The 20,673-nt window shown below is 41.4% G+C and overlaps 1 protein-coding gene across 2 annotated transcripts in view; it reads left to right on the top strand.

Moving 5' to 3' along the window:
* pstpip2 (proline-serine-threonine phosphatase interacting protein 2) overlaps window positions 1–20,471 on the top strand; it is a 115,557-nt gene extending 95,086 nt beyond the window's left edge. The window contains exons 10-15 of one of the 2 annotated variants that reach the window (XM_020513283.2): window positions 9,180–9,278; window positions 9,760–9,856; window positions 10,884–10,956; window positions 13,049–13,083; window positions 15,539–15,601; window positions 20,298–20,471. In XM_020513283.2, the coding sequence (XP_020368872.1) occupies window positions 9,180–9,278; window positions 9,760–9,856; window positions 10,884–10,956; window positions 13,049–13,083; window positions 15,539–15,597 (363 nt within the window). In that variant the 3' untranslated portion in view covers window positions 15,598–15,601; window positions 20,298–20,471. The remainder of the gene's footprint in view (window positions 1–9,179; window positions 9,279–9,759; window positions 9,857–10,883; window positions 10,957–13,048; window positions 13,084–15,538; window positions 15,602–20,297) is intronic. The other variant, XM_048595106.1, reaches the window with a different exon arrangement.
* Window positions 20,472–20,673: the final 202 nt, after the last annotated feature.

The raw sequence follows: 20,673 nt of genomic DNA, 5'->3' as shown, positions 1-20,673 counted from the left end.
GTCAGCCTCTCTGCTCCTATGATGCTGCTTGGCCTGCTGTGTTCATCCAGCCCTGCAACTATGAACTAGTTGGCTTAGCACCTGTATGTGGAAAAATGTTAGACAATAATGGGGCATTTAGAAATACAAAAGATATTCAAGTACAGTCAGCATGGTTTCAAGACGGGGAAATCATGCTTGACAAGTTTATTGGAATTCTTCGAGCAGGTAACAAGTCGGATACAAAAAGAGGTATTGGTTCATGTCATAAACTTTGATTTTCAGAAAGCATGTGACACTGTACCTGAAAATAGCCTACTTAATGAGATAAGAGCCACAATGTAAAAGGTAGTATATTAGCAGGGATAGAGGATTGACTAACCAATAGAAGACAGAGTTGGGATAAAGGTGACATTTTCCAGGTGCAATCAATAGCTAGTGGAATGCCCCAGGGATCAGACCTGGAGCCACAGTCATTTACAATTTACCTTAATGACTTGGATGAGGAAAGTGAAAGTGCTATACCCAAATTTGCAGATGACACAAAAAAAAGGCTGAAGGGTATGGATCAAAGAGGGATAGAGATAGATTAAGTGAATGGGCGAAAACTTGACATATGGAATGTAATGTGAAAAGTTTTAGGTTGTGCTCTTTGGCAGGAAGAATAGGAGGAGCTAAATATTATTTAAAAGGAGAAAGACTGCAGAAAACTGCAACAGAGAGGGATTTCAGAGTCCTCATGCATAAATCACGAAACCTAATAAACAAGTTAAGCAGATAATCGAGAAGGTGAATGGAGTGTTTATTTCAAATGAAATGGAGTATAAAATAGGGAGTAAAAACTGAAAGAACTGCGGATGCTGTAAATCAGGAACAAAAACAAAGTTGCTGGAAAAACTTAACATGTCTGGCAGCGTCTGTGAAGGAAAAAACAGAACAGTTCTGAGGAAGGGTCACCAGACCCGAAACATTAACTCTGTTTTTTCCTTCACAGATGCTGCCAGACCTGCTGAGTTTTTCCAGCAACTTTGTTTTTGTTCTTAACATAGGGAGATCTTGCAAAAACCATACAAGGCATTAGTTAGACCACAACTGGAATACTGTGAACTGTTTTAGTTCTCTTACCCTGGCATTGGAGGCAGAGCAGAGAAGGTTCACCACGTCCTGAGTATGGAGAGTTTTCTAATGAGGAGGGACTGAATGGATTGGGCCTGTACTCATTGGAATTTATAAGAAAGAAGACGACCTTATTGAAACACACATGATTCTTAGAGGACCTGATAATGTAGATGGGAAAAGATTGTTTCCATTGTAGGAAGAGCCTAGGACCAGAGGGTATAATCTTGGAGTAAGAGGTCATCCAGTTAGAAGAGAGTTGAGAAGGAAGTCCTTCTCTGAGAGGGTAGTGAATGTATGAAATTTCTGGGCGGCATGGTGGGTCAGTGGTTAGCACTGCTGCCTCACAGTGCCAGGGACCTAGGTTTGATTCCAGCCTCGGACAACTGTCTGTGTGGAGTATGCATGTTCTCCCTGTGTCTGTGTGGGTTTCCTCCAGGTGCTCCAGGCTCCTCCCATAGTCCAAAGGTGTGCAGGGTAGGTGTTTTGGCCATGCTGAATTGTCCCATAGTGGCCAGGGATGTTTAGGTTAGATGGTTAGACACAGGAAATTAGAGAATGAGTCTGGATGGGATGCTCTTCAGAGGAGCAGTGTGGACCTTTTGGGCCGACTGGCTGTTTCCATACTGTCGGGATTCTATGAAATGACTTTAGAGGCTGGGTATCATAATCTTAGACTTGATGGGTCGAATGACCTACTTCTGTTCCTACATCTTTTGTACTGATCTAGTGATTTGAAAACATGATATGCTTCTATTTTTAAAATATTAATTTACAGGAAAACTTTGTTCTCATAAACCATACTTGAAAATAGCAACCAGCAATGAGGAAGTGTGTCTGTGCCTCAGTTCCCTCCATCTCTTCCTCACATACCTGCATCATATCTCTCTCTGACGAAGACTTCCCTTTTCTCCTCCCCTTCTCTTCCTCTCTCTGCCCCTGCTCCTCTCTCTCTCACTCTCACCTCGTCTTCCTTGTGACCTACTCCTGCCTTGTGCCCCTCCCTTTTGCTCTCTCCTTGCTTTCCACACCATCCATTTGCCTCTCTCATTCCCTCACCATCTCCCTCTCATCCTCCCACCAACTCTTTCCTACCTCCTGCTCTGCCACAACTCTCTCTCTGTCAACCTCACTGACTCTCATCTGTCTCTTTCTCTATTTTCAATCTTGCTCTCCCCGTCTATCCTGTCTATTTCTCTCTATCTTCTTCTGTCCCAAATGCCAGCACCCCAATCTCTTCCCTGACTCTGTCCCCTGCCTGACTTTGTCTCTGTCTCTCTCTCTGTCAGACACACACACATACACGCAGATACATCTCTCACATATACACACAAACATACACACATGCACAGTCTCTCACTACCCCCCACCCCACGCCTACCTCCTGCCTCCCTATCTTTCTCTATCTTTCTGGTTTACACTAATTGCACTTGATGCTATGCCTCCTAATCCGAATCCAGATGAGCAACTTTCTAATGCAGCATCTCCTTCCACCCTCAGCTCTTATATGAGATCTATTCTGCTAAAACCCTTGAAAAATGTAAAGCAAAACAAGGAATTGCTGGAAACACTCTCACTTTTGCACGATCTGCCTGTGCTGCACACAAAATAAAACTTTTCATTGTACCTCGGTACATGTGACAATAATAAATCAAATCAAATCAAATCAACACTCCACCAGCCAGTCAGCCACTGTGGCAAAAGCAAATCAGTTAACTCTTGTCAGGTGTAAATTCCTTCAGAACTCTCTCATTATGTTTTGGTCTATTCCATTAACTCTGCTATCCTTCCCCTGATGAGCTTAATTTATGATGTCCCCTCTAAACTATGCAAACGCAAGGCTGCAAAGCAACCCAAAATATACGGTGTACACCACATACAAGATCCCACATTTAGAACATAGAACATAGAACAGTACAGGCCCTTCGATGTTGTGCCGAACTTTTACCCGAAACCTAAGGTCTATCTGACCTCCACCGCTACCTTATACTATCATCCATATGCCTATCTAATAGCCGTCTAACTGCGCCTAATGAGGCCAACTCCACTACCCTCTCCGGCAATGCATTCCACGCCCCTACCACTCTCTGAGTAAAGAACCTACCTCTGACGTCTCCCCGATATCTACCTCCTTTCACTTTAAAACTATGTCCCCTCGTAAAAGCTACCTCCACCCTAGGAAAAAGTCTCTGCCTGTCTACTCTATCTATACCTCTGATCATTTTGTACACCTCTATCAAGTCACCTCTCATCCTTCGTTGTTCTAAAGAGAAAAGCCCTAGCTCTCTCAACCTTTCCTTGTAAGACCTTCCCTCCCTTCCAGGCAACATTCTGGTAAATCTCCTCTGCACCTTTTCCAACGCTTCCACATCTTTCCTGTAATGAGGTGACCAGAACTGGACACAATACTCTAGATGTGACCGAACCAGGCTTTTGTATAGCTGGAGCATAACTTCACGGCTCTTGAACTCAATCCCTCTATTAATGAAAGCTAACAAAGCTTAGGATACTTCGTGTGTGCAATACTGTGCATTCAAGCAACTAGGTTACATAAAACAAAAACATTTAGAGGAATTATTGATAAGATAGAGCTGCAGCATCTAAACATTGAATCCAGTTCAGTCAGTGTATATTTTGGACATGTGGTAATCCTCATCCTATGTATCTACCCTGCAGTTCAATTTCTTCACTAAATTATCTATCCAATTTGTACTTACATGTACCTGAAAAGTGCGGTTGATTGGATGCAATTTCAAATACTCAGATAAAATTTTCATTTTTGTATCATACGTTTCATGATCTTAGGAAGTATCAATGTGCTTAATAGCTAATAATGTGCTTCTGAGTATAGTCACAGTTGTCATGTAGGAAATACATCTATCAATTTGTGCACAGCAAGATCCCACAAACTTGATGAATGACTCAATCAGCTGCTTTTTTAGTCTTGTTGATTGAGGGATAAATATTGGCCATAAAAGCTCCCCTGTTTTTTTCCTAAAGTGTTGTACTGAGAGGCTGATGAAACTTTTTAATGATGTATCTGCAAGACAGCACTTCAGACTTTGTATCCTTTCTGGCATAACCGCCTGTAGTTTGTATTGTCTTAATGAAAAAATCCCCAGTTTTCAAATCAGTCTTTGTATAGCTGGTTCCTCATACCAGGCAGCATACTGTGACGATGTACTAAACACTCCATAAACATTCTTTCTACTGTGGAGCTGACAACAGCACACAATGTTTCCTTTGTGGACTTGCCAAGCTCGTTCTTCATGTTGGAATGTTTTCTTATATTAAAAGAACAGTACAAATATAAGATGTTGTTCTTGATTCTGAATGTCATGATGTGGAGGTGCCAGTGTTGGACTGGGTTGTGATTTCTGATTATGAATGTGATAGTGGTTAAAGATCATTCTTGTAGGGACTGCCATGGAGTGGTGCTGAGGACAAGCTCAGCAGTGACACCAAGTGGCTCTCAATGGAACTGTTACTGTTTGTAGAGATAGTAGGAACTGCAGATGCTGGAGAATCTGAGGCAACAAGGTGTAGAGCTGGATGAACACAGCAGGCCAAGCAGCATCAGAGGAGCAGGAAAGCTGACGTTTCAGGCCTAGACCCTTCTTCAGAAATGGGGGAGGGGAAGGGGATTCTGAAATAAATAGGGAGAGAGGGGGAGGCGGATAGAAGATGGATAGAGGAGAAGATAGGTGGAGAGGAGACAGACAGGTCAAAGAGGCAGGGATGGAGCCAGTAATGGTGAATGTAGGTGGGGAGGTAGGGAGGGGATAGGTCGGTCCAGGGAGGACGGACAGGTCAAGGAGGTGGGATGAGGTTAGTAGGTAGGAGATGGGGGTGGGGCTTGAGGTGGGAGGAATGGTTAGGGAGGCGGGGACGAACTGGGCTGGTTTTGGGATGCGGTTGGGGGAGGGGAGATTTTGAAGCTTGTGAAGTCCACATTAATACCCTTGGGCTGCAGGGTTCCCAAACGAAATATGAGATGCTGTTCCTGCAGCTTTCGGGTGGCATCATTGTGGCACTGCAGGAGGCCCAGGATGGACATGTCATCCAAGGAGTAGGAGGGGGAGTTGAAATGGTTCGCGACTGGGAGGTGCAGTTGTTTGTTGCGAACCGAGCTTAGGTGTTCCGCAAAGCGGTCCCCAAGCCTCCGCTTGGTTTCTCTGATGTAGAGGAGGCCACAACGGGAACAGCGGATATAGTATACCACATTAGCAGATGTGCAGGTGAACATCTGTTTGATGTGGAAGGTCTTGTTAGGGCCTGGAATGGGGGTGTGGGGGAAGGTGTAGGGGCAGTTGTAGCACTTCCTGCGGTTGCAGGGAAAAGTGCTGGGGGTGGTGGGGCTGTTGGGGAGTATGGAGCGGACAAGGGAGTCATGGAGAGAGTGGTCCCTCCGGAAAGCAGAGAAGGGTGGGGAGGGAAAAATGTCTTTGGTAGTAGGGTCAGATTGCAGATGGCGGAAGTGTCGGAGGATGATGAGTTGGATCCGAAGGTTAGTGGGGTGGTACGTGAGGACGAGGGGGATTCTGTTTTGGTTGTTATTGCGGGGAGGGGGTGTGAGGGATGAGTTGCAGGAAATGCGAGAGACACGGTCGAGGGCGTTTTCGACCACTGTGGAGGGGAAGTTGCGGTCCTTGAAAAGCCTACCGACTCCCACAGCTACCTAGAATACACCTCCTCTCACCCACCTTCCTGCAAAAAGGCCATTCCCTATTCCCAATTCCTTCGCCTCCGCCACATCTGCTCCCGAGATGAGGCATTCCACTCCCGGACATCCCAGATGTCCTTGTTTTTCAAGGAACAGCATCTCATATTTCGCTTGGGAACCCTGCAGCCCAAGGGTATCAATGTGAACTTCACAAGCTTCAAAATCTCCCCTCCCCCAACCACATCCCAAAACCAGCCCAGCTCGTCCCCGCCTCCTTAACCATTTATCCCACCTCAAGCCGACCCCCATCTCCTACCGATTAACCTCATCCCGCCTCCTTGACCTGTCTGTCCTCCCTGGACCGACCTATCCCCTCCCTAACTCCCCACCTACATTCACCTTCACTGGCTCCAACCCCGCCTCTTTAACCTGTCCGTCTCCTCTCCACCTATCTTCTCCTCTATCCATCTTCCATCTGCCTCCCCCTCTCTCCCTATTTATTTCAGAATCCCCTTCCCCTCCCCCATTTCTGAAGAAGGGTCTCGACCCGAAACGTCAGCTTTCCTGCTCCTCTGATGCTGCTTGTTACTGTTTGTAACCTGGCAGAGAAAAAAATAAAAAACTGCAAATGATGGAGATGTCATTTAATAAGCAGGAAATACTAGAAATGTTCACAAATGATCAGTATGGCTTTTAGGAAAAGATTTTTGCTCAAAATCTCAAATCATTTTTCTGCCAGACTTGGACATGAAAGGTGAATTTGAGGGGTGAGGTGAGAGTGACTATCTTTGATATCAAGGTGACATTTGACTGAGTGTGGCATCAAAGAGCCCAGCAAAATTGAAGTAAGTGAGATTGGGGCTGGGAGGGAATTTCTCTACTGACTGAAGTCATACCCGGTACAAATGAAGATGGTTGTTGAAGACCAATCATAGCAACTCCAGAACATCTCTGGAGGAGTCCATCTGGCTGTCCTCATCCCATTTCCAGCTGTTCCATCGTGACCTTCCTTTGATTGTAAGGTCAGAAGCAGGGATGTCTACTGAGGAACAATGACCACTTCCAACAAAGAACCTAAATGTGCAAAAACAATCCTAACACCTTCTCTCCCCACCACTGATTGACAAGCAATCTTCTTCTGGAGAAGACTCAATCTATCCTTGACTGACTTTGAGACGTGATTGTCTTTTGACTTGGCTGTTAGCCTATTTTTGGTATGATTTAAGAGTAGATGATTGTATCGTTGAGATAACTTAATGGTCACTTAATAGATTAACATATGTTCGTAAGTGAAAAGCAAAATTTTGCATTATTAATGGCAGTTTTACTAGATTTTCAAAGGTTTGTTTTTTTCAGGAGCTTAAAAGAATTATTATTGATATTATTTAGTTCATGGATACTGCATAGGGGATACTAGGCGGTGGTTATGGGGAATACAGTGAGGGCATTGAGTGGACATGGATGCAGTGTGTGTGGGATATGAGGGGCCATGGGTTGGCATGGAGGATTTGATGGGGCGTGAAAGGAGCGTATGGATGATCTGAAGAGGTGGCATGCGATGAGGTACATGGGGCCTTTCAGCATTGTTGACAGCAGGACTAATATCTTTGTCTAACAAGACTGTCTGTGCACCTCCATTCCTCCCAGACTCCAACACAGCTCCCAAGGTGTATTGCAAGCCCAAACCCTGTCTGAGATAATAAAAGTTCCAGGTAAGGTCACAGATGAGTCATGTGTGCATTTTGGAAGGTGCCAAAGTGCATAAATCATGATTCCTGACCCACACGAAAATCCAGGCCAATGTATTTGAAGATTTAAGACCTACAACCTCCTGCCACAGTGTTTTGAGTGTACAACACAGCAGTGGATTCAACATAAGGTTTTTATTCAAATAACTGAAGACATTTGTCTACAGTCCGTGCACCTCATTATAGAAGTCATATGACTACAGTAGACTAAGAGGGACATTTGTACATGATTGCATTCCAATCCACACACACAGGCCTAAGGCAATTGAATAAGCAATGGAATAATTAACTGATTGTCCCTAGAGAAGACAGACTAATCCATTTTAACATATCAATTTTGCATGAGTAGTATGGATTCTCTCTCAATCAGAGAAGTTAAGCTCACTCCAAGCAAAATTAATGCCAGGTCAAAAGTCCTATTTGTATAACTATCAAAAATATGGCTGAGGCTTGTCTGACTCTCTGAAGCACCTTGAGATGTGTTACTGTTTTGAAGGTGCTGCGTAAATATAATTATTGTCACCATACCTCAATGTGAAAAGTCTCATTATCCAGTCCAGTTTTTGAAGAAAAGAGAATTATGTGGTAGAAGGTCTTAAATTCCAATATTAAGTATACTTGGCAAGATGTTCACTCTAATCCCTGACCACACTGCATTTACTTAAGAATTGGATAGAAAAGGGTGCAGTCTGTTTCGTTAGATACCCTCAGACACTCTTAATGCTAAACTATGAGGACATCTAATCCAAAAGCATGAAAACGTGGTAATTAGATCACAACAGATCTCTTATCCACCAGTAGTTACATTCTAGAATTTCCAACCAACCTGATAATCTTGTGGATGAAAGATGAAACCTGTAATTTTAAGAGAAAGTCTGAGTGCTGGCACTAACTAGTAGTTGTTGGATATGACACCCATTCTGGCATGATCTGAGGTTATTTTTATTTGGAAGTATCACTCCAGAAACCACAAGGATATTCTCTGGTGGTAAGTTTTTAAAATTCATTTGTGGGACATTGGCATTGCTGGCTGGTCAGCATTTATTGGCCACCCCCAGGTGCCCTTGAGAAGGTGGTGGTGAGCTGCCTTCTTGAACTGCTGCAGTTCACCTGCTGTAGGTTGACCCACAATGCCATTCGGGAGGGATTACCAGGATTTTGACCCAGTGACAGTGAAGGAATGGCAGTATATTTCCAAATCAGGATGGTGAATGATTTGGAGGAGAACTTAGAGGTGGTAGTATTCCCATTTATCAGCTGCCGTTGACCTTCTGGATGGAAGTGGTTATGGGTCTGGATGGTGCAGTCTAAGAATCTTTGGTGAATTTCTGCAGTGTTTCTTGTAGATAGTACACACTGTTGCTACCGAGCATTAGTGGTGGAGGAAGTGGATGTTGGTGGATGTGGTATCAATGAAACAGGCTGCTTTGTCCTGAATGGTGTCAAGCTCGTTGAGAGTTGTTGGAGCTGCACTCATCTAGACAAGTCAGGAATATTGCATCACACTCCTGACCTGTTTAGGGAGTCAGGAGGTGAGTTACTCGCCACAGTATTCCGAGCCTCTGACCTGCTCTTGTAGCCATTGTGTTTATGTACCAGGTCCAGTTCTGGTCAATGTTAAGTTGAAGGCCTAAATTTTGTTTTTTTAAAAACAAATTTTATTTTTATTTCAGTTCCTTGAGAAGCAGGACTGTGAGCGAATACACACCATGCGTAATGCTATGTGGGTCCATGCCAATCAACTCTCCCAGGGGTGTGTGACCAGTGACGAGGTAAGAGTTTATCGTATTCTCATCCAATTCAGATCCCTTCTCCTCAGTCTTTTATTTCTTGCCTACCTGAGTATAAAGACAGACAAGCTGACTTACTCCTTTAAAAGTAGTATTTCTATAAACTTTGCAGCAGATCTGATTTCACAAGACTGTTCCTATTTTTTTTCCTTTATTCATTAATGGGATGAGGGCGTCACTGGCCAGTCAGTATCTATTGCCCATCCCTAATTGCCCAGAGGGCACTTAAGAGTCAACCACACTGCTGTGGATTTAGAGTGACATGTAGGCCAGACCAGATAAGGATGGCAGTTTCCTTCCCTAAAGGATATTAGTGAACCAGATGGGTTTTTCCTGACAATTGACAATGGATTCATGATCATCATTAGATTCTTAATTCCAGATTTTTTAAAAAATTGGTGTATTTTCAGCTTGCAGACTTTTTTTTGATCCTCCTTCAGCTTTCTTTCTGCTTCATCCTTAGATGTATGAAGAAATACGAAAGGTGCTGGAACAGTGCAACATACAACGAGACTTAGAATTCTTCATAGACCTGAAAAGGACTGGTGACACTCCACCAGGTAAAGCTGTTACCTTTAGCAGGAGGCCGTAATACAGCTTATAATGTGCATCCTATGCAGTTAGTTTTTGTGAAAGGATATTGTTTACAGTCCAGAATTAGTTTGTGTAGTAAAGTCTTGTTGGACCAAAGTGAACCTTTTGGTCATGTTCAGAGATTCAGTAGTGAACCCATCGTTCTGGCTGCGGATGCAAGCTTATGAGTCTGTTCTAGGCAGTGCCTTCTTCACAGAGAATAATTAAAAAGTGGAGATTCACCCCAATGTCTGGTCTTGCTCAGTAAGTGTAGACTGACATCGAAAGAAACCTGAAAGCAGGTCTAAGAGCACTAAGGTCCAAAATAGGTTTGCATAAAAAGCACTTCTGCGGTGCAAAAGGGGATTGAAAATGCGGTAAGATCAGATCAGCACCCGCTTAACTTTTATAATGTAAAGAACCCAGCTAATGCTAATAATGGATCAGTCAGATCCCAGATTGAATCTATTTAAAGTAAGTTTACGTTTTGCAGTTGGGCAATGTGGTGGGGAGTCACTAAAACATTTGAACAAGGTTGCAACTGTCCTTTAATGAAAGAACACAAATTTATTACTCAAAAGAGAAATAAGAGTCTGCTTCCTCACAGCATGCTGACTACATATGACGTTAAGTCTCCTCACCAGTTGTACAGCTTAACAGTTGTTTCCTGCATGGTGCCTCCTCTATGTCTATCTGTTTTTTAATTCCCACCAACCGCTACTCCATATATGTTCTTTAATGACCAGTAATCTCTTTTAAGTTCCCTAATGAAAATCTAGCAACAAGTTAGATTGTTCCTAGGCATTGTTGAATGTAAGTAACGATTTGTCAAACTTAGCAGTCCCTTTGAGTTATTTGTTTCCTGAATGCTATAATATTCAGTGTGGTACAAATCGCATGCAAAAATACACTATTAATCACAATAATATGTAACACCATCATATATAGAAAAGGTTATGTTTTTGGATAATAATATAACCAGCTGCATTTTGTCTCTTTTTTTCCCCTATTCAGCCCCCATCCCGTATGAGAATTACTACACTGGCCAGAGGGGGCTGCCTCCGAGCCGGGTTCCGGTCACCTCAAGGTGAGTGCCATATAAAGGAATGTACTTCATAGTTCAGTGTTGTTTATACTGTCTGTTCAAGTTCCTTCAGTCTGTTCCAGAGTGTATATCTCCGTATATATGTATACAGATGGAGGAAGGAAACACTGTCAAATCAGACTCTCACATCATAAATGAGATGTCTCAAACCTGGCAGCTTTGAATATATTGTGTATGGTACATAATCTGCTTTGAATTGAATATATATTTCTTGCTGTCTCCTGGGTCCTCACTTTCATACAGAAAACTGATTATGGTTTGGGCAATACATTTCAATTGATGTTGCTGGAAAAGCTCAGCAGATCTGGCAGCATCTGTGAAGAAAAATCAGAGTTAACGTTTCAGGTCCGGTGACCCTTCCTTAGAACGGACCCGAAACGTTAACTCTGATTTTTTCTTCACAGCTGCTGCCAGACCTGCTGAGCTTTTCCAGCAACTTCTGGTTTTTGTTCCTGATTCACAGCATCTACAGTTCTTTTGGTTTTTACATTTCAATTGATGGTCCATGATCTGTAATAGCGGGATGTTGGTTCAGGATCAGTAAAGCTGGGAAATTGATACAAGAATTATGATGGTGAGAAGATGGCCCAGAATGTAGAAAAAAAAAGCTTAACTGGAAGTTTGAGTAAAAGAACTAAGAGCGATGTACATGGAGGTGAAATACAAAGAACAGAGAACAGTACAGCACGGAACAGAGCCTTCGGCCCACCAAGACAGCATTGACACATGGTGCTTTTCTAAATTAAAACCCTTTTGCATCTACACAGCCTGTATCCCTCTAGTCCCTGCCTGTTCTAGTATCTGTCAAGATGCCTCTTAAATGTTACTGATATCAGCCTCCATCATCTCCTCTGGCAGCGCACTCCAGGCACTTGCCATCCTCTGTGTAAAAAAAATCTTGTCTCTCACATCTTTGAATTTACTCCTTTTTATCTTAAACCCAGGTCCCCTGGTAATTGACATTTCTAACCTGAAAAAGGACTCTAACTATCCATTATATCCATGCCTCTCCTAATTTTGTAAACTTCAACCAAGTCACTTCTCATCCTTCAATATTGAAGTGGAAACAGATCCTGTTTGTCCAATCTCTCCTCACAGCTAACACCTCCAAACCAGGCAACATCCTGGTATAACAAGGTGTAGAGCTGGATGAACACAGCAGGCCAAGCAGCATCAGAGGAGCAGGAAAGCTGGTAAACCATTTCTGTACCCTCTCCAATATTCCAAATGTGGCCTAACTAAAGTTCTATCAGCTGCAACATGACTTGCTAAGTTTTATACTCCATTCCCCAACCAATGAAGGTAAGCATGCCATATGCCTTCTTGGTCTGAGGTTCAGTGTGGACTTGTTGGGCCGAAGGGCCTGTTTCCACACTGTAGGAATTCTATGATTCTATGACCACCCTATCCCCTTTTGTTACCACTTTCAGGGCACTGTGAATCTGTATGCCTAGATCCCTCTGTATGTTAATCCTACTAAAGCTTCTGCCACACATTGTATACTTCCCTCCTGCAATAGATCTCTCAAATGCATCATTTCGCATTTGTCTGGTTGAACTCCTTCTGCCATTTCTTTGTCCAAGTCTCGTGCTGTATCCTCTGGCAATTCTCCTCACTATCCACAGCTCTCCAAATCTTTGTGTCGTTTCCCAAATTTATCAAATTAGACCACCTACATTATCCTCTAAATCATTTATATATATTACAAACAATATAGGCCCCAGCACTGATCCCTGCAGAACACCACTGGTCACAGATCTCCAGTCAGAAAAACATCCTTCTACTGCTACTGTCTGTCTTCTATGACTAAATCAGTTCTACATCCATCTTACCAGCTCACCATGGATCCCATGTGACATCACCTTTTGTATCTGTCTGCCATGAGGGACCTTGTCAAAGGCAATATTAAAATCCACGCAGCTTTCATTTCCTAATTTAATCCTGGTGAGATTTTACCAATTAAAGAATGTAACAATGAATGGAAATAATTGGCTATATATTCCAGTTAATTTGGACTGAATATTTACTGCTTATGGGAGCAATATTACTCACAATCTTGCTTTCTTTACTTCAGGCGTGTGCCCCTACCAAGTTCTGACAATTCAGCATGTAAGTAGCTATCTCCATGAATTATTAATAAATCAAATTAAAGCAATCAAAGCAATTGAAGCCATTTTGACGTTCAGTTGATTCTCTATGAGCTGTTTTAAGCTTCATGTTATTACCTTTTTATTTGCGTAATGAGGCTGATGTGCCAATGTGTGGATGGTCTTTGGCTTTACATAGGAAGTGTGTTGTAGTTAGGAACATAGAAACAGGTTTAGGCCATTCAGCTCCTCAAGCTCCTCAAGTTAGGAACATAGAAACAGGTTTAGGCCATTCAGCTCCTCAAGCGTGTTCTGTCTTTCAATGAGATCTTGGCTGATCTGTGGCCTGGCTCCACGTACCTGCCTTTGGTACCTTGCTTAACAAAACTTTAGATATCTCAGATTTAAAACCAACAACTGATCTAGAATCAACTGCCATTTGTGGAAGAGAGTTCCAAATCTTTGCCACCCTTTGTGTGTAGAAGTGCTTCCTGACATTGCTCCTGAACAGTCTGGCCCTAATTCTCAGACTATGCCCCCTGGTTCTAGAATCCCCACCCAGTGGAAATAGCTTTTCTTTATCTGCCCTTTTATTTCCTGTTAATCTCTTAAAGACTTTGATTAGGTCAACCCTTAACTTTCTAAATTCTAGAGAAAACAGGCCTAATTTGTGTAATCTCTCCTCATAACTTAACCCCTGAAGTCCAGGTATCATTCTTGTAAACCTGGATTGCACTCCTTCCATGATCAATATATCCTTCCTTAGGTGTGGTGTCCAGATCTGCTCACAATACTCCAAGTGGGGTCTAACCCCAGTTCAGCTATAGGTTTGCACAGGAAAAAACATGCAGCGAGAACCCAAGAGATCTGTCGAAAATCAAAACATTCATCTCCACGGATAAGAAACTAAGAAATTAATTGAGAATTGTTCAGTTGTTCAGAGAAAGAGTTGTCTCACGTGGTCTCATTCTGTTAGTCCTGCATAAGGTTAAATTTTCAACAGAATTCTTTTTGATTCTAATTTTGTTGTCACTGTTCTGAGATCTGCTACTTCTATTGTATAGAAGCCATAGTCCTGTGTCATCTTAGAACTACATAAAGGAATGAATAGAAAGCTAAAATACCACAGAAGTAAAAACCAGAACATATTAACTGACCTTGAAAGTATTTACATCCGTGGAGAGAGAAACAGGACTAATGTTTCAGGATTTCCAGCTGGGATGTCAACTATTCTTCTCTCTCTACAGATGCTACCTGACCAGCTATGTGTTTTTTTTTATTTTTGTTTCAGATTTCCAGTGTTGCTATATCACTTTAAGAGGGAATATGCTAATGAGCAAGTGGTCATGATGTAGAGCATTGTGACAGAAGCTGTCATACAGTCAGTCTAGCTTTTAGCATATTGTGTGAGTGGGGTGTGATCGTACTTTCCTGTACGAGGCATTGCTGAATCGTTATAGTGAACCTGTCTGCTGAATAACCCTCTATCTATCTGTAATTTCAAATATACAGAGTCTACATTTAGGTTACCAATCCTGGTATGAGATTGGTACATTTGTAGAAAACAAAAAAAGAAGTACAACATGATGGCAGCAATGAGAGTTTGAAAAATGCAGGAAGAGCCATATATATAAAAAAAAAAGCTGTATGTACATTGAAACCCCAGCAGTTAGAATTTGTGTATAAACAGGCTCCCTGACAGTGACTATAAGATTTATGGACTAGCCAGATTGGTGATTCATGGGAACAACAAAGTTGGTTTTGAATTTGCAGTGCCATCATGACAACCTTGGGTTACATTCCCACGCAAAAGGGAAAAAGCCTCCAAGATGAAATACGCCTAAATTGCAGCCTAAATCAGAACAGAAAATAAAAAAGAAATAAAGAAAATATTGCTGAATCTCCCCACAGAAGCAAGGTAGTTACGGATGCCCTACATATTGGAAGTGATTGTAAAAGACAGGGAGCAACAGATAGATGACCGCCAAACTCCCTGGCATGAATTGGGATGTCCTACCTGAAAGCAGGCTTTTAAACAAAGGCAAACAGGTGCTTGCACCTGAAGCTGTTCACTAAGACATATTGCCACAGTTACACCTGGGGCATACAAGCTTAAAATGAATAAGATGCCTGGCAAAGGAAGTTATTTTTTGGCCAGGGATCAACTACATCATCAAAAATTTGCTGAGGATACCCGAGACATGCCAGAGTCACCAAAGAACCCCTGCACACTCATGAGATGCCATTGTACCTTTGGTCTGAAATTCCAACAGATTTATTCACTATGAATGGTGACTGTTTTCTCCTAGTCACTGACTACTTTTGCAAGTTACCAGTAATCAGAATAATTAAAGGACACCTCTGCAATATATAGCACTTGTTTGTGAGATCACAGATTTGGTCTTTAATAAATGCATTATGTGCCTTCTCGGACAGGAGGTGATTCAGTGTCTTCTTTGGTTATTCTCTTATTGCAGCTCAGCCACAATATGCTACAGTTGGAGAAAATAATTACAGTTTTATTCGGCACCATTAGTCATGTAAGTTCTTGAAATGTTCCTGCTATCTCTTTATTTTTGCTCTCTTATCAAGGTATAAACCATTGTTCCTGGTCTTCTAAATGGTTATTCTTAATCCGTGAGTCTAAATAATAAGCATCAATAACCTCTTAAGTAATGAGGATATCAGCTGAGATGAAATTCCATCTCACCGATATGTACCTGCAAGAGTCTTCTGATAAGGGTCAAGCATAGGTCTAGAACAGAATCTGAGGAACCCCACTAATAATGTTGTTTAATACATTAGCCACAAGCCACATTAGCTAAGTGGGAATCGAGATGTGACTAATAGTTTCATTGTTGATTAGTGAATAACGTTACATTAAAGATGAGAAGAATGCACTGTCTTTCCTTAGTTCCACTACTCCATGGATCACAATATGAATTTACTTGTTTACCCAGTCCTTGATAGGCTAGCAATAACAAGATCCATCAACCAGTCTTCTTTAGTAAACATAAAGCATTGATTTATTATAAAACGAAACTTATCCGACAAAGATGCAGAATTTTGTAATACGCAGTTTGTAATTTGAAAATATAAATGTTTACCCTCTAAGTAACCTAGAGTGCACACAAACACACACACATGCAAAGGTTTTTTGAGAAGATTTGTAGCTCGGGTCATGGATAGGTTACAGACTTGCTCGCTGAGCCGCTGTGTTTAATTGCAGACCCTGCTGAGTAACATAGAGTGTCTCCGGTGAAACGTTGGTGTTCTGTCCGGCTTGTTATTTATATGCCTCGGTTTTCTGGCTGATTGTAAAAACTGAAAAACAGAACCAGAAGTAACACCAACCACCCCAGCACTGTTCTGAACTGTTTCCAACACTTTAGCATCCGTCCTTAAAGTGGGAGACCAATACTGTATATCGTATTCCAGATGTGGTCTCTCCAATGCTCTGTGTTTCTGAATTGCCTTCACAATAAACCATAACCTTATATTAGCTTCCTAATTCTTTGCTGTAGATGCAGACTAAACTTTTGCAATTCACGCATTGTGACAGCACACATAACTGCATACATAACGTATATTTACCTGGAATATGTAGATAGTAATTATAATCAGTGCACGTGATCATAATATTGCTTCTACAACCAGACCTGTGGCTATTATATATACTTATAGCCACTTTAAAGAATTAAAATTGGATCTGAGACTTGATATCATACTACTGATAACATGTAGAGGAATTTTTCTGTTCTCTCCTCCCCTGTTTAAAGTGTTGTGAGCTGTCTAAAATGGACATTGTTATATCTTTGTCATTTCTTGGAACTTACTGGGAGCAGATTGGTAGACTTGTTTCATATAATAGTGACTATATTCAAAATTACTTCATTGAATGTAAAGTGTTTTGGGGCTCCTGAGGTCATGAAAGCTATAATGTAAGTGCAGGTTTTTCCTCCTGTGATCAATCTGTCTGTTACTGTATCAGTTTGTTCTGTAGCATCCAGAAATAGAAGACCAAGAGTTCCTAGGGTTGCAATTGAGTTCTACTGCTAATTGCTACATTTGACTGTTCCAAAATGTTAGGTACATGTGATATTTCCTAGGAGCAATGGAGGACCTGTTGCAAGGTTTTCAATAGGTCGCTCAAAGCATTTCAAGGGCCACTGACAACAGTTCCTGAGTCACAATTTGCTGGAGTTGGACAACAGGTAAAGACAGAAGCAAGCTCCATGTCAAAAAGAACCGTGAAGCTGTCTTGCTGAGAAGGCAAATGAATTACACTGTGTAGTTGAGAACTCTGTGAAGTTAAGAGCCATTGGAATGTCTTTATGATGTTACAACTCAGGAGGAGGTTTTAGGAGTTGGTAGGTAGGTAAATGTTGGAGTCGGGGCTTTGGAAAAGTTCCGGGAGCTGCAGGGGCTGTGAAGAAATTGCATGCCACTAAAAATTCCACTAATAATTCAATATAGTTGTAAGAGAAGATGTAGGAAACGCAAGCAGTTTCAACTATGAGCAACTGAGCCCGATTAGAACTCAGGGCTATACTAGCTTGGTGAAGCTTGCTGTTTTGTAAAAGATTGGGGCTGTGTATATGTGCTGGATTGCAGTTTCCAAGAATTCAGGAAATTGTTGTCCCAGGAAATGAAGGTGAACCAGTCGTTGAGAGAGTTTCAAAGCCAGATTTTCAAAAGCGTAGAGTCATAACTCCTTATGATGTTTTCATGAGACTTCAGTGACTCATACTGTCACTAATGTTTAGAGGGGGAATGGAGAGATTGCTGAGAAATCTGTGGAACCTGCCTTGATCTCAATTGCTATGTGTTATGCAGGGTGTTTGACCATAGCTTGTCTGTTGCCTATATTTGCCATGTGTTAAGTTTAGGATGTTAAACTGTAAGTCGTATCTATCTTTGCACAATCTAAAATTTATTTGTCAATAATCTTGCACTCATCAGGACAATTTGCAAATATCCCAGTGAAGGGGAAAGAACATCTATATTAGATGAGAGGAGAGTCCTGATGGTCGGCAGGTGAACTCTGCATTACCGTAGAGAATGCAACCATTAATAATGATCCATTAATAATGATTGATATTTAACTGCCAGGCTTGTTTTGATTTTTAAACCAGGCAGGTTAACACCAATCTGTCAAGGCATTGCCCTCGCAAAATGAGCCAGCTAATGGTTGTCATTTTTTGTTGACAAATTCCACAAAATGTATCTTTTTTTTTAGCAGCATTAAAATGTTAGCTATTGATGTGTCTACAAACTTAGGAAATATCAAGGAATCTATTGAAATTTTCAAGGGATTCTAGGGTATACATCAATATTTGAATTGCTATTCAGTCCAGTTTTTACACAAGAAATAGGAGCAGGATTACACCATATGTCCTAACAAGTTGGCTCCATCATTCAACATGGTCATGGTTGATCTTCGGCTTCATCTCCACTCTCCTGCCAATCCCCATTTCACTTGATTCATAGGGAGATCAAAAATCCGGTTCTCTCAATCTTAAATATATTCAATAGGGACCATATACACCCTTCTTGGGTAGAGAATTCCACACACTGACAATCTTTCGGTGAAGAGGTTTCTCCTCTCTCAGTCTTAAATGATTATTTGCCCTTTCGGAGACTGTTTCCCTGTGGTCTAGATTCAGAGGGAAAATGAATCTTCACTCAACTCACTCTGTCAAGCCCCTTCTTGAATGTTTTGTTATGACCAGATCCAGGCAATGTTCCCCAATTTAATACAGTTCCAGAAGGAACATCCTAAACTGTTAAGCTCATAATTAAGGAGGGATGAAATGGTTCACCTGTTTATTCATGCACCCACTCGATTAACCACAACAAGGTGAATTTTAAAGGATCCCTTCTCTTATGGATACCTTTCTCCCAGACCAAAAGAAAATTATATTTTAAAAGGAGCCAATTTGAGACACGCATTCTTGAGTTAACGAAGAGTGAATTTATTAATTTTTAGATGCAGAAATAATTTGTAACATGATGCATATGACAAAGCTTTTCATTGTACCTCAGTACACATGACAGTAATAAATCAAATCAAAAAATAAGAGGCGAGTTCAAAAGGATAAAACTTTTAAAAAAACATACATGCATCAGTTTTGATGAGCAGATAGCTGAACATTGCAATGGTGGTTACCAGTAATGTTGATGTTAGTAGTTTTAACTGTTGGTTTCACGATGCTTAATTTTGCAGATTGGTTAATAGTCTGCAGTTCTGATTTTTTAGTTGACTGTGATTCCAGCATTCGGCATGAAGGAGAATCCTTTTGTTGTCCTATTTCCTTTTGACTGGTTTGCAGCAAAGAGAGTGAGAAAAGGTGCAACGCAGGGTTTACTAGAGGATATTTCTTTGACTGTAACCTTCATAGCAGGCTAACGCCCAAACCCATGCACACAAGAGCCTTTAATCCCATTAGCACCCTCTAGGTAGAGTTGAAACTGGCTTTTTAACCCTGATCCTTATGTGTTCTTCAAAGGGAAAAACACAAAATAAGTCTGCACTTTGGGTCAAATTTGCAAGGGTGGCTTGAGTAGGGGGCATCAGTCCTTTGTTATCACTGTAGTCGCAAGAAATTACAGTCCAGTCTGTATTGACTTGCTTCTTACTCCAAATCTTTCGAAGGGCTATTGTATGAAGGCCCCTACACATGTAATGTTTTGTCAGTCTCTCTCTCCAGATAGTCACTTGATTTACATCAGCAGCCATTTTTAGCTGTAACAGCCCTCTTTTAAAAAGCCACATTTTGGAATTACAAGTTAAAAATGTTCACAGTACTTTAGGGTTCTCACTCATGGTTATGCCAGTTTCAATAAAGTGAGCGTTCATTCTTCTAAACTCCAGCCATTAAAGGCCCAATTTACTCTAACTCTAATCATTAAATAATTCTGTTAGCTCAGGACACAATCTAGTGAATTTACAACAGAGAAGCAGACCAGTCACTCCAACTAGTCTACAATGTTGTTTAAGCTGCACACAAGCCTCCTCTGAATTGACTGCATCTCAATTTATCAGTATTGCCTTCTATCCCTCTTGTGCTTATCCCTCAAATTCAGTTAACCTCCAGTAGTACCCGAAGCAAATCTATCAACCAGTTAAAACTCCAAAATTTGCAGATTATTCCTCCTAGAATCAAATGAAACTTCACATTATCGGTATAACATTATGAGTTATTGATCAAACACCTAAACCTTTTGTTTCCACAGATTGAAGCTCATGTCTTGGCAGCAAAGACACCATTGGAAGCTCTGCAGCATTGGGATCGTGGATATTTTATTCACTGTGGGAATGGAAGATCATTTGAAAACGCTGGTTTATGTGTCAATTTCATGGATTTTAACTGTTGCTGCCAAAATTAATATATTTACACTTCTACATTTCTCAGTTGCAATGTCAAATTCTGAGGAGATGCTAATCAGTACTAGGATGGAGTTCAGACTTGAATTTTAATTTCAGCCTTTCACCATGACACAGCATAAGGCTAATTGTACAAAGACCTGTTCACCTGACGGCTAAGGTGGTTAAGTTTGAATAGCTGAAGCATGTAAACAAGGGGGAGCTAACCACATCTCCAATTTGTGA

This window comes from Rhincodon typus, chromosome 1 (genome assembly GCF_021869965.1).
Source record: "Rhincodon typus isolate 14 chromosome 1, sRhiTyp1.1, whole genome shotgun sequence".
NCBI lineage: Eukaryota > Metazoa > Chordata > Chondrichthyes > Orectolobiformes > Rhincodontidae > Rhincodon > Rhincodon typus.
The sequence above is the reverse complement of the archived record's forward strand: the minus strand, read 5'-3'. Positions and strand labels throughout refer to the sequence as shown.